We start from the raw sequence: 17,345 nt of genomic DNA, 5'->3' as shown, positions 1-17,345 counted from the left end.
AGACTCGCTCTCCCCCACATACTGTGAGCAGATTGATATATGATATTGTGGGACTTACTTAAGTGAGTAGTCTTTTACATTAGAGTCACAGAGGCTCAAGTTTCTAGTGAGTTAACCAAAAGCAAGGCTGATATTACGCTGACATAAAACCAGACAGTTAGAATTTAAATCAACCTGACACAAGCTGTTTAAGGTTTTGAAGATGTGGATATGCACTATATTGTATCTAGTAAGATTTTAATGTGTATGCAGCTGTTGCTCCGCAGCATTTATATTGACATACAGAACAGGAAGGGAATGTTTGATAAATATGGTCAGTACGTCATATAGCCAACACACCCAAGACAAAAAGAAAGAAAATGGTCTAGATAGTCCAACAGTATGCAACAGTAAAGATGACCCCAATGGCAGCAAATTGCTGGAAATTTTACTATAACCCTGATGTAGAAAGTAGCTTACCATGGGGAAGAAGCTAATACAGTGTCTAAAGAATTTTTTAAAGTTGCAATATTGGTTTCGCTAAATGTTCTCACCCTAGATAGACTGAGCTTTGTTTAACTTGTCAGGAAAGAACTGCCCAAATATATTTGACACTTGCATAGACAGAAAATTCACACAAGAGCGGAACAGAAGATCCTTGACCAGTTTGGGCTGTGAAACAGGAGAGCCTACGAGACTACACTATGCGAGGTAGCATTGGCACTACACAAGAGCAACATCTGAATTTTACTATTTAAATCTTTTTAGTTTACACATGAATTAATTACACATTATACATGGTTATAAAGTCTAACAACTGCTGAGAGGAAGGGCCTGCTATAATGCTCCTTTTTGAACCCTTTGGTGAACTGATTTGATTTAGTTTAACGTTAGGTTTTCAGTTAGCATACTACATAACCAATGGATGGTGCATTGGCCTTAGTTTCCAAGTATGCACACACCACCCAACAGTTTCGTGTCAGTACCACTTCATATAACATGAAGTGGTACTGACCTCATATTGACAGTTTAGTCCGTCACCATCCCTCTCCCACTAGGAGCTCAGTCTGAGTGGAGTTTTTTCTCTCCTCCTCTTACCTCATGTTATGTATTTTCGTTGTTTTTTTTTTCCTATCAGCCTACCTTACTGACATGTCTCCCCAATGTGATGTTTGTGTAAAGTTGGTCAGAAGGTTCCTTTGTAAGTGCGCATGCGCCATTAGCGTGCTGCCTGCTGTAACCCTAATTTCCTTCGGGATTAATAAAGTATTCTGATTCTGATTTTCATTTCCTTATGTATATGTAACCCTTACTTCCTTCACCCTAAACCTAACCTAAACCCAACAACAAAAAAATGTGACTGTGTAACCAAATTTGTGTCCCTGCAACACGAGCAATGCAAATAAAATGTACACATGGCTATTATAGATCCAGAGAGATAATGAACAAACGTATGATGACAGCTGATGGAAATGTTGATGTGTTTTGAATTTAGTTTGTGCCCTGAAGATGTCCATTTATCTCTCTCATATTAACCCTATTAGCAGTCTCACTGACAGAGCACAACGATAAGGGTTGCCAGGATATCGCTGTTATTATTGCTGCGACTCTATTTTGAGACTCAATAACTCTCTCACCCACACGCTGGTAATGAGAGGAGGGTGAGAGGTGTTTAGGGATTACAAATGACCAAATTTTAATCTATTTCATAAAGCAAAGGTCTAAAACACACCAGCTTTGAAGGTGTGGCATATCGCAGTACCATCGTAGTTTAGTCTCACAGTCAAATGAGTTATCTTTATGATAAAATCTGTTTTGAACTGTGTGGTTTAAAAGAGGTAAGAAAACGAAAAAAATATTCAGCTGTCACCAGCTGTCGCTATTCTTAGAACAAACTATTTGCCATAATGAAACCTTGTATTAAGCACATTTAAAGTATGCTCAAAGGTCGCGTGCCGAATTTGAGACAAGACTGATTTTATTTGAAACACTGTTTGGAAAATAAAGTCATCATCATTTGAAAGGTGCCATCTGCACATATGGACACATACACATAAACACACGCGCACTCACACACCAGCGTCAGCACATCAGCGTCAGACAAGCCAAACAATGCCCACTGCTAGGCAACCATGCCATCCCAGTGCAGATGGCAGGGTCTGATCATGTTTATTTTACTTTAATCTAATGCTTTTAAGTCCCATTGCCTACCCATGCAATCAAACTGACGTTACTGGGGATATGCAAGTGGTGTGTTTGTGTTTGAAAGAGAAAGTGTCTGTGTGTTGAGGTCAGGACCGTCCTACTAATAGTGATTATATAATGGACTATACTTAAATGGTCAGCGTCTGCATGACTATGTGTTCAATTTCTATTTTTCAATAAGCTAAATAGTGAAATGAGGGAAGATCATTCAGGCAAGTTTGCAAGTTGTGGAAAGGCAGGGCCAGTACCGAGTTGCATCATAGAAAAGAATTAAAAGTTTATTTTAGTGTTTAATGATTAACTAAACAGTTAGAATGCGACACAGTCACTTGTGGGTGGCAAAAGAGTAGTAATTATCTTTACCACATAACTGAAAGATGTATAAGAAGTTTCTTTAAAATGTTAAAATGTTCTATGACTCTTAATTTAAATTATGAAAGATAAGAACATAAGTAAATAATTTCACTTGGATTTTATCATATATGTGTTTAAGTTCAAAGAAACTGGATCAAAGAATATTATTAACATACCAAAACCTTTTGGAAGCCTACAATCAAAAATAATGACAAAAAAAAAATGACAAAGTTTAATGTACCCGTGTCTTTATTTTACGCATGAAACCTCAACTTCTCGTGATTTTTAGAGAACATTTGGGATATAGTGAGTCAGTTTTTACTGGATGTTTAGTCATTTTCCCCAAATTAGAGGCCCACACAGACAGGAAAGGTGGCTTGCCTTGGTTTGGACATGTGTGGGTGTAGCTTTCAGTCTCAGTCTTGTGATGCACGGAAGCTGTGGCTACAGAGGTGAATGGGTTATCCCGGCTTAACTATAATCTAGTTTGTTGCAATAGAACAGATCTATCCTACTGCAATTTATATCCACCCATTTGTGTCAGTGGTATATTTTTGTTTGAAGGCTGGATGGAGTCTCCAGTCCGTCTGCATTCCAATGATCATAATCATCTACTACAGTTTACACACCCTACTTTCTACTACCTTTCTACTACTCAGCCTGTTTCACCTGTTTTGAAGCACTTGAATTTTTTTCTGCAAACTGTTTAGGCAAATAATTTGAACACATCAAGCACGTAAAGTCCATTTGAAATAAATTACTTAATATATACAACTATAATTGCTCCAAATATGAAAAGATGACTGCAATAAAGCTTATTTCAGCAATTTACAGTTCAGAGTGTAAGTATTTTTTTTTATCACTTTGCAGTTCTGGAGTGGATTGACTGTTTTAGATGATGCTTAATACATTTATCAGTACATACACCTGCATGAATTATGTTTGTGAGTCTGAGTGTGGAGATGAATGGCTCATAGTCATAAAAGCTACAGAGTATTTACACCTGAATAGCATCTGCACTTTACGGCTCATTTTGACCAGAGTGGTGTGTTTAGTGACTGCACACAGTTTGTTTAAGCAAAAAGAAAAAACTGATGTAGCAGCTAGCAACGTCTTGTACTGTTGCCTTGCATGGAAAAAGAAAGACGGAAACAAGACTTTAAATTAATATTAATATTGTCCCATAACTGCTGGTAATAAGGAGCTGTTTGCTAACAGCTTTCCATATCAATTTGAAAGGTGATGATGTGTGCTCCCCCCAACTGTCTTCAATCCATTTTTGAATGTTTAAATGGAAAAATATCTCATACAGAATAAACAAGCATCATTTGGAATATTGCTATCGTTCAGTGTCTGCTTTTGGTGCTTTTTCGCAGAGAGTACTTTGACACCTAGCTATAAGTTGGGATATAAACTACATGATCAGTTTAACAATGGGTTGTTCTTATTAGAGCCATATAGGTCCACCATACCACAATCACTATCCCAAAACACCAGTTTGGATGAATTCTTTTGTGGATTTAGGCTTGTCTCAATGTCACTGCCCACACTGGCTGAATGTTAAGATCAAGACTTTATAGGGGTCATCTGGTATGTGTCTCCTTGGTCTTCTTCTAGCTGAACATAGGTCTTTATAACTATGGCTTTGAAAACTGATTCAATTCCCTGGATAAGAACCTAACCATCCTGAAGACATCTATGGAGATACAACTTAAAAACTGTGCAAAAACTAGCATTTGTTAATCAGTTACATATATATTTTGAACTAGTTCTGCTGGTCTTTGCTTGTCTGCCTTAAGGCCACAATCTATCTGCACGTCCATCAGTCAGCAATGGCAGTTCTTTTCAGCTCCGTCAGTTTGTGGTGTGCCCCTCCTTCATATTTCAGTGTGTTTAAAATGGAAGATCTATTTATGCAGCCTGTCTTTAGGAGCTGGTTTTCTGATTGCTTCGTCAGAGAGCTGGTCTGTCTGTGGCAGCAAGCTGGAGGCGCTTTAGGCTCTTCATCCCCCCTGGTGAGCCTCTATCCCAGCAGGCTTAGGGACACAGTCCTAGGCAGCTGCCACAAGGTTGGATTGGTAAGGAATAAATAGCTTTTCTCCACAACAATAATGAAGAAGAAAAAGCAAACAGATTCAAAGATACTGATGTTGTTATACATGGTGTGGTATTTACCACACCTGCTAATTCATAATGCCTCAACCGGCCTTGATGAATGAACTTGTATTGCAGCATGGCTTTTATACCATCCGGGCTCGGTCGAAACCCATCAGCAGTTTGGGCAGAGCACCAAACGAACTTGTTTTGTTGGTTATTTGCTTTTTCAGTTGTAGAAATAGAAACTCAAACGTGCCTTAAATGCTGAGATAACTAGACAAAAGGCCGGTACTGTGATTGTTCCACGATTACTTTTCAGAGGGGAAAAGTCACTCGTGTTGTCATCAGCGTTTCCTCTGTGACTTTATTGAAGTGACACATCAGGGCCTTTCATTGAGGGTCTGGTTAAATCTATTTTTGTCTTGTCACTCTCATTAATAAAAGATTTCAGACAGTCTACCAGGGAATATGAGGAGAACATTGCTTCAATAGTGTTATTACGTGGCACACATGCACTAACATACATCCACATTTATATCATAGAATAGTTCATGCTTAGGTCTTATCTCCCCGACATTGTGTGCTCAGCTGTGTGTTACACCTAAAAGCTAACTATTGACAAGTATTGTGGCAGTACACAGCATGAGTGGCCCTGCGGCTGTGTACAGGGCTGGAGAACCGAGCAGCACTATTGGCTCAGTTAACAAGGAATATATCACTGCAGCTGTTTGTCTTCACGTGTTTCACGTCTTATTCTCATTTTCTACCTACAGGCCTTCAGTTCTTTTTGTTTTCTGTTAATTCGTTGCTTCTTTCATGTGTCACTTTTGACCAACCTTGGCATCTCTCTGTGTGTACTGTTCCAGTTAGTTATGTAATCTCAGTATCTATGTCATTTGGGACCTCATATTGACAGTTTAGTCCGTCACCATCCCTCTCCTGCCAGTTTAGTTATCCACTTCACTCCAGGCAGCTGGGGAGCATGACACAATATTACACAGCCAAAGTTATTGATCCCATAAAGACTGCGTGTTTATGACACTGTCGCACACGTATATGATTCACATTTTGATGCAACCAGATCACTGACATGGCTGTAAGTTGGCACCAACCAAATTTAAGTTACATAAGTTGCCGTGTGTGAGTTCAAAACAGTCCTGTCAGCTGATGTTACGTGACCGGTGTTGACTGCAAACCAGAAAAGACTAGAACCCTGGGATTTAATACATGCTTAGCTCTAGCCTGACAAATAGCACACGATTCCTCGCTGACCTGATTCTTCTTATCTTGTCATGATAAGGTGGAATTATGATACCTGTTTGCCCGACATGAACTTAATAAAAAAACAAAAAACAAAGAGGCTCATATGACCTGTCATAAAATGAGTAGTATAGGACAAGACAATGGCAAGTTTAGTTTTCAGTTAAGGTCATTTCAATAAAAAAGAAAATCCTAGAAAACGTTATCTCTGTTGTACTTTGTAATGATTCTCTTGCATTATTTGCAAAGCAAATCTACAGCATTGGGTAAAATAAAGAAGCAGATTGTATGTGTTTTCATTAAAGTTCGTGCAAACAGTAAACTACACTGAGACGTTCTTTTATCCAATATAAACGTGTGTTAACTCCTCTAACAAGGACAACTGGTTTTAACCAGGTAACTTGCAGCTTTCCAGGTTCCATGAACTTTGCCCTGGTGCTTTTTTCACAATATTGCCAACTGACAAACAAACAGCTAGACTGAAAACTACCACAGCTTCAGCTTCAGGTCCCGCACTGGTGGAGGAAAAATAATAATAATAATTAAAAAGGCAATAAATGCGTTGCATATGTCATCTAAACTGATAGCAAAATAGACTGTAAAAAAAACTTTGACCAACTAAAATTCTGAAATCTGACAGATGTTAGACTAGACATGAGAAATCTGACAGATGTTAGACTAGACATGAGAAATCTGACAGATGTTAGACTAGACATGGGATAGGAATGAACCCATCTCAGCAATTAGCCACTTTAATAAAAAGGTTGACCTCCATCTGTAATATGTGCGTGTATACTTAGCAATATAAAATGCCCGTGTCCAGCAGTCTGCACACAGTATCCAACCATAATTTGGCCTTTTTGGAAGAGTCTGACTGTCAATAACCCAGAAGAAACTAAAATAAAATAACCCAACTCCATACTGCTCTCTAGTTAACTACATGTCCTGCAGCCTCTTGCTAAAAATATTAGCCCACAACCCCATCTCCTGTTGCATTTTGGAATTACAAAATAAAAAGTCAAGCACGGCTTTCCTTATAAAGTGTTTACTGGTGTAGTTATTTTACACATTATGCCTGAAAAGAATAATGTTTTAAAGATACAGTCACATAAATTTCTTCTTCAAACACATTCACAATAGTTTCCTGTACAACTATTTTAAAACCATTGTACCAAACCTTTCTAAAAGTTCTAAAGATTTGTTAAATACTTAAAATATGAATTGTATTACTAATGATTTAAACGAAACACTGAATTGAAAAACAAAAACCCAAAGCTAATTATAAAACACGGGGAGAGGCGTTTACCACTGTTACGAATCCCTTTTTCTTTCCACAGTATTCAAGCAAATTATTTTCCTTCTCTTGCACAACAGGGGAACTCTTCAACAATTCAGCACTTACTTTACTGCATTGTATGTAATTAACTATTCATTATTTATTTATATTATGCTGAGAAAATAGGAAATAGGTTAAATGATGCACTGAAACATCTACAAATATAAGTACAAATACAGTATGTAAGACAAACACAAAGTCTGTACAGTTCTAAAGAACTTGAAAGTCAATATTTGGACGCATGTCTTTGGATTGTGGAAGGAAGCCACAGCACCTGCAGAGAACCCAAACTGACACAGAGAGCAAACTCCATACAAAAAGGCCCGAGGCAGATGGCGGAAATTCAACCTTGCTGTGAGGCAACAGTGCTAACCACCACTCCACCATGCTACAGGGCTAAAAATACTATTTAAAACAGCTTGTTTGCTAAGTTCTCTGTTGACACAACACCAGTTAAGGGCTTTTTCATGCTTGAATGATTTACAGGTCAGTGTTAAGCAGCTTAACAAAAAAAAACATTCCCCTGGAAATTGTCAGCAACAAGGATCGCACTGAAAATAAGTGAAAAAGTAGCCCAAAGAAAAAAATGTAAAGAGCAATGCTGTGTGCACTACAGCACTCTGACACTATTACAGATGCTGATTTTTGAACTCTGTGCTGATAACAGACAGGATGGTTCTTTTCCTCCTTAGCTGGGCAGATGCAGTGGTTTGACTCAAAATAAGCTTTACGTTTCACCTCAGTTAATCTTAAATTAGTTGAAACTCAGAGAAGGTCCCGGGTATGGAATTTATTTTAAATATGACTTTCGTCTTTACACAGCTTTTGCAATCGTTTATTTGCCCTGTTACAACATTTCTGAAATGTTCTGCTTACACCAGATTTAAAATCAGCATATATGCTTCTAAAAAATATATATAATTTTTTAAAGTTTCAACAGTTGACATTGTGTCTTTGTGCTATTTTTCAAATAACTACTACTTACTGAAATGATTTTAAAAAATACATTTTACACAGTTTACCAGCTTTTTGTGGATACAGGCCTGCAGATGTACAAACAAATACCAAAATACCTCCAAAAAACTGTTCCATATACCAAACAAACCAATGAATACACTTAGCCATAATGACGTTAGAGTCCTATGACTGGATGTAGCGGATAATCTCACTCAGATCATAGCCTGTCACTGCAAAGGCATAGCCATCGCCATCACAGAACCTGGCGCCACAGATTTGTGTATCTGTCACACACTCGTTATGCAAATGCGCAACCTAAGAGGAAATGAGAAAAACACACAGTCAGGTTCTGTTTGAGAGTAAGACATAAGTCATCTTGTGTCAGTCATCCAGGTGTGTAGGATGACTGGGGGAGACTGCAATGAACTGTCCCTCTTTTTTAAATGTATTCAGGAAATATGCTTTGTAGTCTGTCTTGGGACCACTTACCTCCACACTGTTGGTCTCTGGGGTGATAGTCATGTGCCATACTCTGACAAGAGAGTCCTCAGCAGCAGATAAAAGCTAGCGTAGAGAAGGAGATGGTCATCTTTCAGGTGATTTGAGGTAAACTATTAATATTACTACTAAAAATATGTTTAAATGTAAATATACTTCAAATTTTCACTAATTATTGTCAAACTGACAAAGATGAATCTGTTACTTTCAGCTGTGAAAAAGCTAAATAAAAAAGGCATTATTATACATCTTTTTGATACAACTCACCAATCCAGAAAAAGGAGCAATGTCTACTGAGTATATCCAGCGAGCATGAGCGTTGATCTCAGCATGCAAAATTCCCGTAACTGCCTCGTAGAGTCGAATCTGGCCTGTGCCGTAACCTGCCACCGCTGTGCCCTTCCACAACTTGACAGATGAGCAGCTCATACTGAAAACATTGAGGACCAATGCCATCAGGGAACCAACAGAAACTATATTTTATATTAGATTAGAGAATGTCAGGAAATAAAACACATAAATAAGTCAGTGTAAAAAATACCTTCGGTCAGAACAGACAGCATTTTTCAAGTCCTGAATCAAGTCTTTGCTGGATTTCCCCCCCTATTTCTTAATGATATGACTTTAATATAGCATTAATCTGTTGTAAAATTGATTTTTGTGCCACTTCTTATTTTCTCTTCCACTTGTTCTGTATCCTCAAAGTTTTTAAGGATCCACTGCACACCATGCCAAGATATCCCAGGTTTTCTGGCAACAGCTCTTTGAGAAGCATCTTATTGAAAAATATTATTTTATTTCTGTCAAACTGTGCTATCTTAAGCATTTTTCATTAAATCAATTAAGAAATTAGAACACACTACATATTTTTTGCAACAGGCTCCTAGTAACAGAGGCTAAAGATACCATTTAAAAATTTCTTCTAAGCTCAGTTGTCTATTATTAAACACAACAATGGTTAGGTAGAATGTCATGCTTGAATAATTAATGGGTCAGTGTTCAGTGGCTTAGCAAACAAAAAACATCCTTCTGAAAATGGTCGGGTACAAGGACTGAACTGAAAATGACTGAAAAAGCAACTAGTGTCCAAACAAAAACTTTTTAAATAACTTCAGAAAACCCAGAGAACTACTGTTCAAGACCAATGGGTCCTTAAAAGCAATATGACGAAAGGTGTGGCTCAAGACAACACTGTAGAAAAAAGCTTCAGTGAACTTACTCAAAACCAGGGATTTTGTTGAGCAGCTGAAACTCCTCCCCAGACTTCCACACACATAGATTTCCCCCATCATCTGCAGTGACAAGATTAGCTATGCACTCCTAAAGGAACAGAGAAAAGGATATTGTAATTCATAGAACGATCATAGTTGTTATAATTATTACATAAGGTATTTATTCATTTAATCTATGACTCATGCAAGAGGCGTACACTGTCATGTACAAACAAAGACTGTGACAGATTGCAAAACACACATATGTGCCTTACCTGGCTGCCAGAGCACTCTGAGGCCATGTCAGTGATGGATTCTTTGTGCTCCTCCAGGACTTCAGACAAGGTAATATTACTTCCTTTACTGGGCACATCAAATACTAAAATTGCACCAGATGAAACTCCTATAGAATGAGAAAGAGACAAGTAGACTGTAGACCTGTGCTCTTTTGACTACACAAAAACTGAAAAGACAAAAATTCCACCCAGCACTTACCCACACATATATAATTCTCGTACACTGCTGCTATCCCTCGGGCAAACACTGCCTGTGCTGGGACAGAAATTAGGTCTGTGAATGCACCAAATCTAATAAAGAACTCAGGGTTAATAATTTTCTGTCTCACATGCAAATATGTAATGAGTATGAAATTTATGAAGCTGAATACATCAGTCACAGATAACAGTATTTATCAGCAAGCATAAGAAAATCTGAAAACGTCTTTATTGCCATAGTGATGTCATAATACTGGTGTAAATCTTTAAAAAAAAAAACACTAAATAATGAAGACATCCCACGGGTGTTGATGTTATGGGGATGGATCAATTGATCTAAATCCTCTTCAGGAACAATTAAGCGATTCACTGTAACTCATTATATCGCAACACACTGCACACTATGGTTTCACACTAATGAGTAAAAAAAGTTCTTCTATTAGTGAGTCCCTACATGTGTAGTAGGATAGTTACAACTAAATGTTGCATATTTACCTGTAGGTGTTTCTGGAGTATCCAGTGCATGCCAGTACACCATGATGGAGCCATCAGATTCATACATCTAAAGGAACACACTTATAAGTAAATAAGACTTATAAGATAAGTAAAAAGCTACAAAACAATATTTATTGCTTGCGGTACTCTATGACAGATTAAATTTAACTTAATGTAATACTACTGTTTCATAATGTGTGATTATAGCCACTATAAGTATAAAATTAAAAGACATAACACTGCCTCCTTTTCTGTTGGTGATCACCACAGCAGATCATCTGCCTCCATCTTACTTTCTCCCTACATGCAGAGGGTTATCAGTAGGGACATGCATGTCCTTCTTCACCGGCAGCTCCATGTTTAACATCCTTTGTCCTGTATATCCACTATACCTCTCTGCACATGCCCAAACCATATCAGCCTTGTCTCTCTAACTTCATCTCCGAACTGCTTGACCTGAGCTGTCCCTCTGATGTACTCATTTCTAATACTGTTCCGTCTGATCATGCCCAGCAAAAATGTAATCGTCTTCAATTATATAGCTGCCAGCTCTGCCTCCTGTCTTTTTGTCAGTGCCTCTGTCTTCAAATCATGCATCTTAGCAGGTCTCGGTACCATCTTGTAAAGTTTCCCTTTAACTCTTGCTATTCTGTTACAAATCACCTCTAACACACGTCTTCACCCACTCGTGCACCCTCATCTCCTCTGTCAACCTGTCCATCACCATTGCAAACAAGAAAGGGCTCTGTGACGATCCCACCCACACCTTGAACCCATCTGTCAGTCCTGCTGTACACCTCACCACTGTGTTACTATCCTCATACATGTCCTGCTATTGACATCAAAACTGAGAAAATAACAACATCTACCTGGATGCCCTTTTGAGACGTCACCACAAGGAGATCACGAGAGGGGAGTACACAAAACGCAGCCTGTTACAAAAAAAACATGTATTATTTTTAAGCTTAATTGTTTTTTGTGTTACTTTTATAGCTCTGCATTCTACATCACAGGACTATAAATGTACTGTATGAGTATGTGATTAATTGTAATATTTATATATGCATTACACATTGTAATGTATGTAATGTAATGTAACTGAAGAAAGTGTTAAGCCATTTTCACACATTGAGGGAAAAAGTAGCTGTCTGAAAATTAGTTGTCTTAGGTATACAAGAGAATGCCTTTAATATGGTACGCAAACAAGCAAGACACAGGGGCGCACACACACGCACACACACACACACACAACATATATATATATATATATATCTATATATATATATACATATATATCTATATATATATATATACATATATATATATATATAGATATATACATATATATATATATATAGATATATATATATATGTATATGTGTGTGTGTGTTTCTTTTCTAAGTGAAAAAATTAAGGAAGGAGAAAAACATGAGGATTAAAAAGCAAGACAGTGGTGAGTGGAGCAGATATCCACAATCTGGGGAAGTGATCTGAATAGTATAGTCAGGAATAGTCAAAGTCAGGAAACCATCAGTTGACAGTTAACAGTCTTAACACTTCATAACCAGCCAACTTGGTCTTGGGCATTGTTACCAAATTAAGGATGCTTACAATATTTCTAGAGTAATGCTTTAACATTCGTTTTGTAGGACTTTTAAGTTGGTTGTTTCAAATTATTTATAATATACTGGAAATAAATGAAATTTGTTGAAGGGGGATTGTTTTGCCTTGGACTCACCAACGTATACCAAGTGCATTCATTTCGTGTACATTTAGAAAGAATACGACTGAAAATACTGAAGTCAATACTGACGTTTTGCTGAAGTCAGTCTTTTAGCTGTTCTCAGTGAGTATGATAAGGTAAAATGGGGAGCAGAAGAAGTTGCACCGTGACCTAACCTGCATGATAAGCGAAGTGCTTGTAGCAACATTTGGCTCCTTGGACTGCAGCTGACGGTGGGTGTAGTTTAGGCCGTCCCAGGACGCGCTGACCATGTTGACCATGTTAGCATGGACCACGGTGAAGTGGGTGAGGCGCCTCGGTGCTATGCGCAGCACGCTGAGGTTGTTGTACAACGCTGATGCGCTGTTTTTTATCTGGATACTCTTTTCCTTGTGATACATTGGGTCTTCTTTGTAGGGCACAGTTGATCGAACAATGTGTAATCTAATCTGATGGCGGACTAAAAAAGAAAAGAAAGAAGACAGAAAATAAAGATACCATAATTAAATAGCAAGTAATCTCTTCAAAAACATGCCCTAACCACTAGGCTGTCGTTAATTCATAGCAAATTAAATGCTAACCACTTAACATTAGCAGCAAGCTAAGTATCTTAGCGAGATAATAAATACACCCGGACAGCCTTATATATTGGACATATGTAAAACAAAGTTTAAAAAAAACCCCTCCCCCATAGCTGTTGCCTCAATCGATTATTCCAAATTAAGTTAATGTAAACGAAGGGCTTCTCTGGCTTTTGCTAGCAACAGGATTACCTATGCGTCCTCTGCAGCCATAGAGACGACGTAACTCTACGTACTACGTCAACTATGCGTGCTAGGTTGCTGGGCAACCGTGAATAGTACGAATCTGAGGATAAAGGTAAAATGTTCCAGTTTTGGCATGACAACACTGTTTATTAAAAAGAAACCTAACGCCGATTGTGTTGCGATATATAAATTTAGCGCTTTTAGTTGCAGTGTGGTTATCTACGTTAAAGTAAAGGTGTCGCTGACAAGGTGCCCATCTCCCCTGTTTGTGTGCTTCGTGTATGTCTGTAACGTGTATCCGGATAACGGAGCATTCGTTTTGATAACAGTGATTTTAGGGTTAATATTTGAAACTGTGAAGAGTGTTTTAAAACACCTACTCTATGTGCAAACTACTCATAATTATTACGATAATAACAGGAGTAAAAATAAAAAAGTTCTCTGCACCCCGAACGAGCAACAGTAGCCAGTTGGCTGCCTGTGTAGAAATGACATTTGCAGCGGGACAAAACCATATTAAAATGTTTTTGTTTTGTTTTCTTTAAATATACAGGTCATTGTTTGTATTCTTAACTCCAGTGTGGGGATCACGTAAAAATTGTGTCTGTTGACGTAGAATTGTGACTTTTGGGCCCGTCATTTTCATCATCTAACGGAATTAAAGCCACAAACTTCCTGATTGATGCACTAACTGAGCTTTTGAATGCCCTGTCTGCAACTGCCAGCATACTGACCTTTACACGACCATAACACAGATAAAAAATAAAATAAACCTTTTCATTGACCAAAGAAAATAAATAGCTTGAAAAATGATAGCTATCTGGCATGCTGTTATCTAACATGCTTTGTACTCTATGGATAAAAACACAAAATAATGCCCATGCATTTACTCTCCTCCTAATAAAACCCTAAAAGTGTGACTGTCCCTTATTGCAACCTTTAAATGTCTACAGTGTCACCAAATCACAAGGTCAAAAGGTCAATCAAAAGGTTTCAGGACTGTTTCTTGATTATTTTTTTAACCAAGTGAGCTCACCAAGATCTTCATCATTAAATAGAATTTAGGTTTGTGATAATGCCAGTTTTTTTTAGTTTTCCATGATCTGACTTTTTGCAATTTATATTTCACACCAGCCTCTGAGCAAAAATGCCACGCTCTGCAACCAAGGTTCAAACTGACAAGCACAGACGTAGGTCATCTGTACAGGTGATCTCACCTGCAGCACAAGAGCAGAAAGGGGAAGATATAATCCCAGGTCACTCGACCCGGACCCAGTGGACAAATATGTTGCTTCAGGAGGATGCAGATGAGGCAGTGGGGAAAATCTTAGATGAACTGCTGAGGAAGGTCATGAAAGGATGTCTTGATGTGTATACTGCGAGCCAGGTAAAACTGAGAAGCTTATCAGCTTTTTGTTGTTGTTTTTTTTTTTTTTTTACAATCAGTTCAACATTAATGTTATAAAGCAAATACTTTGTCTTGCTTTTATCCATAAATAATATATATTGCATTTCACATCTGTGATATTGTCTGTCTTTGGCAATAAGCTACCAACTTTCTCTGCATCTTGGGCCAAGAGGTACCTCACACAGATTGTAGAGCACCAAATCTTGTGCCTAGATGAGGGAGAAGGACCAGTCGAAAGATCAAAAACAGAAGATTCTGAGCCTGTGCCACCAACTTCCGATGCCTGGGCTCAAGGATGTGTGCCTGTTCTTATCCATCAACAACATCTTGCTGCACAGGAGGTACTCTTATAGTCTCTTCTATTTGTCTTCTATTCAAATGCCACCATTAAGTTATTTGTATTCACATCTACACTATATCTATATTGCTATATTCCTTTGTAACAGAAGGCTGACATTGACCAGGTTCCAGCACAGAGAGAGGCACGAGTCAGCCAGCAATGAATGTTGAGGTCCAAATAAAAAGCTCCTCAAAGCGAAGAAACAAGTCCAAATTAACCAGCCTTCCCAGTCTACCAGTTTAAAGCCGATAGAGAGTGATGCTATCATGTTCCTGGGTCGAAGACTCAGTGTTTTGATTTTTGTATTATAATTGTTGATCTTTGATTTCATCATGGTTTATGACGACCAGTGTTTTGGTTTAAGTTTTGTATTTCTTGCTCTCCAGTTGTTCTTGGTTTGTGATTTCGAGTTCTTAGGTTTTGGTTCCTGTCCCCCTCATGTTTAGTGTAGGTTTAGTTCTGTCCTTGTGTTTATTCTCTTGTTCCCTAGTCAGTCGTGTCTCATGTCACTCTTGTCCCTGTACTTCGTGTTCCCTCTGTTCAGTATCAGTCTATGTCTCTGTACCTGTCGTGTGCTTCCTGTTTTATTTTAACAGTCTCTGTTCTCTGTTCAGTCTCTGTCCCAATGTTTTCTCTGTGCTTGTCCTGGTCCCACATCTCATGTCTAGTCTCCCTGTCTCTATGTTCCCGCTGTAAGGTGTCAGTTATGTCGTAACATTAAGCTTGTGCCTCTGAGTCTGTGACTGTATGTACGTGCCATATTTCCTGTTTTACTCTGATAGTCTTGTGTGCTATGTCAGTGTGTCTAGTTTGGCTCCCCTTGCCTCGGCATGTTTAATTAGGTTCAGCTGTGTCTCCCCCCGTTTGTTTCCTCGTTCCCTGTGTGTTCTCCTTAGCTCTTTGTTGGATCGGCTGCGTTACTCCTGCGTTCTCTCCTGTGTGTCATTGCTTCCATCTCAGCTTTTCTAGTTATGTTTCAGGTTAGCTTTGCCAGTATAGGTTTTGTTTGTTCTTTTCTAGTTGTCCTTGCCATTTATTTTTAACATCTGTTCAGCCCTAAATATAGGCTCGTTTTCTGTTACCATCCACATTCATCTTCATTGTCTGCATTTGGGTCCACTCCTCTAACTTCATGTGGTTTGCCTCAAACCATGACAGATGTGCCTGTGCTGTTTTCTGTTGATCAGGTTGCAGGAGGCCCATCACCTCGGGTCACCCCACTGCTTCAGCCCAAGATCTGTGACAGCTGATTAGAAGACGTAGCAATGTCTATGGTTGAGCCACACATTAACACAATAAATTTGAAAAAACTACTATAATTGTACAAGTCTGCCTTTTTTTTAAACTCCAGTTTCCCACCATGTGATTTTAGCTACTCTGCATTTGAAATACAGAAATTAAATACAGTATTTCTAATCTAAAAAAATGTTGCTATATAAAATAACACATGATAAAGGTGAGTTGTCTCAGGAACGACATTGCACCTGAAAGTTTTATTCGTAATACATTATATGCATTGGAGTCTTTTTATACTGTGTGCAAAAATAAACACTGAGACCTTATTATTTACGTATCTCGTAAAATATACTTTACATATCACCTGATCTCTCTCAAATGTTAGACTCTTGTAATTTATTTAAGTAGTCTTTAATACTTCACCAGGCTTATTGCAAGGCACTCAGAGCTCTTCTTTGAATGTTGGCTGCCTTTTGTTCTTTCAAGATGATCCGACACATTCAATAATGTTAAGGTCTGGGCTCTGGGGAGGCAGAAGTATGCTTTTACTGCATTGGCAGTGTGTTTAGGATCATTGCCAAGCTGAAAAATGAAGCTGATGCCAACCACCCGCCTTCCAGATGGTACTGTATGGTGGATGGTAGTGGATAGTAGCGTGACTTCTTGACAGCCATCCTTAATTGAAACCATTTCTGATGGAGCTGCAGTAAACAGTAGAAGGATCAGTTGAAGAGCTAGGGGTATTTTTCTGTTCCTGTATCACTTCTTTGCTGGATTTTTTTTCATTTCCTAAAGTCAAGACTTTTAGACACCGTTCATATGCTGTAGATGGATTTTTAAGCCTCTTCTTCTTTTGTCCATCATTTGTCCTTTTTCCCTCAAATTTTTAAGATTACATGCACACCATATTGAGATGTACCAAGTTTAATAACTCTTTGGGAATCCCTTCGCTGGGGCAAAAATACTATTTTATGCCATTCAAACT

General features: G+C 38.3%; 2 protein-coding genes across 4 annotated transcripts; one reads left to right on the top strand and one right to left on the bottom strand.

The window, feature by feature from the left end:
* Window positions 1-6,924: 6,924 nt before the first annotated feature.
* Window positions 6,925-13,522, bottom strand: wdr54 (WD repeat domain 54). Its single transcript, XM_086314036.1, has 10 exons — window positions 13,383-13,522; window positions 12,786-13,069; window positions 11,756-11,818; window positions 10,887-10,953; window positions 10,393-10,449; window positions 10,173-10,300; window positions 9,906-10,006; window positions 8,954-9,116; window positions 8,678-8,752; window positions 6,925-8,503 (listed from the first exon to the last, which is right to left on the bottom strand). The coding sequence occupies exons 2-10, from the start codon at window positions 13,008-13,010 to the stop codon at window positions 8,372-8,374; spliced, it is 1,011 nt and encodes a 336-aa protein (XP_086170162.1). The 5' UTR covers window positions 13,011-13,069; window positions 13,383-13,522; the 3' UTR covers window positions 6,925-8,371.
* Window positions 13,358-16,437, top strand: c20h2orf81 (chromosome 20 C2orf81 homolog). 3 transcript variants are annotated; one of them, XM_086314037.1, is made up of 4 exons: window positions 13,358-13,488; window positions 14,511-14,763; window positions 14,925-15,125; window positions 16,312-16,437. In XM_086314037.1, exons 2-4 carry the CDS (start codon window positions 14,524-14,526, stop codon window positions 16,372-16,374), a joined length of 504 nt encoding a protein of 167 aa, XP_086170163.1. In that variant the 5' UTR covers window positions 13,358-13,488; window positions 14,511-14,523; the 3' UTR covers window positions 16,375-16,437. The 3 variants fall into 3 exon arrangements, with proteins under 3 accessions (XP_086170163.1, XP_086170165.1, XP_086170164.1); XM_086314039.1 differs by having other exon boundaries at window positions 13,359-13,488; window positions 15,231-16,424; XM_086314038.1 differs by lacking the exon at window positions 13,358-13,488 and adding an exon at window positions 13,495-13,625.
* The last annotated feature ends 908 nt before the right edge of the window (window positions 16,438-17,345 follow it).

This window comes from Aulonocara sp. 'chitande type north' Nkhata Bay, linkage group LG12, assembly GCF_057382095.1.
Source record: "Aulonocara sp. 'chitande type north' Nkhata Bay isolate Kocher_YH1m ecotype deep benthic linkage group LG12, A_spYH_male_GT1.1, whole genome shotgun sequence".
Classification (NCBI taxonomy): Eukaryota; Metazoa; Chordata; class Actinopteri; order Cichliformes; family Cichlidae; genus Aulonocara; species Aulonocara sp. 'chitande type north' Nkhata Bay.
Note: the sequence above shows the minus strand (reverse complement) of the source record. Positions and strands in the feature narration are given on the sequence as shown.

Excerpts from the sequence above, each read along its gene's own strand:
- c20h2orf81 (XM_086314037.1), top strand. The coding sequence starts at position 14,524 with ATGCCACGCTCTGCAACCAAGGTTCAAACTGACAAGCACAGACGTAGG. Across the intron at positions 14,764-14,924 it reads ATGTGTATACTGCGAGCCAG|CTACCAACTTTCTCTGCATC; the intron begins GTAAAACTGAGA and ends TTTGGCAATAAG. Across the intron at positions 15,126-16,311 it reads AACATCTTGCTGCACAGGAG|GTTGCAGGAGGCCCATCACC; the intron begins GTACTCTTATAG and ends TCTGTTGATCAG.
- wdr54 (XM_086314036.1), bottom strand. The coding sequence starts at position 13,010 with ATGTATCACAAGGAAAAGAGTATCCAGATAAAAAACAGCGCATCAGCG. Across the intron at positions 10,301-10,392 it reads CGAGAATTATATATGTGTGG|GAGTTTCATCTGGTGCAATT; the intron begins GTAAGTGCTGGG and ends CTCATTCTATAG. Across the intron at positions 10,007-10,172 it reads CAGAGTGCTCTGGCAGCCAG|GAGTGCATAGCTAATCTTGT; the intron begins GTAAGGCACATA and ends CTGTTCCTTTAG.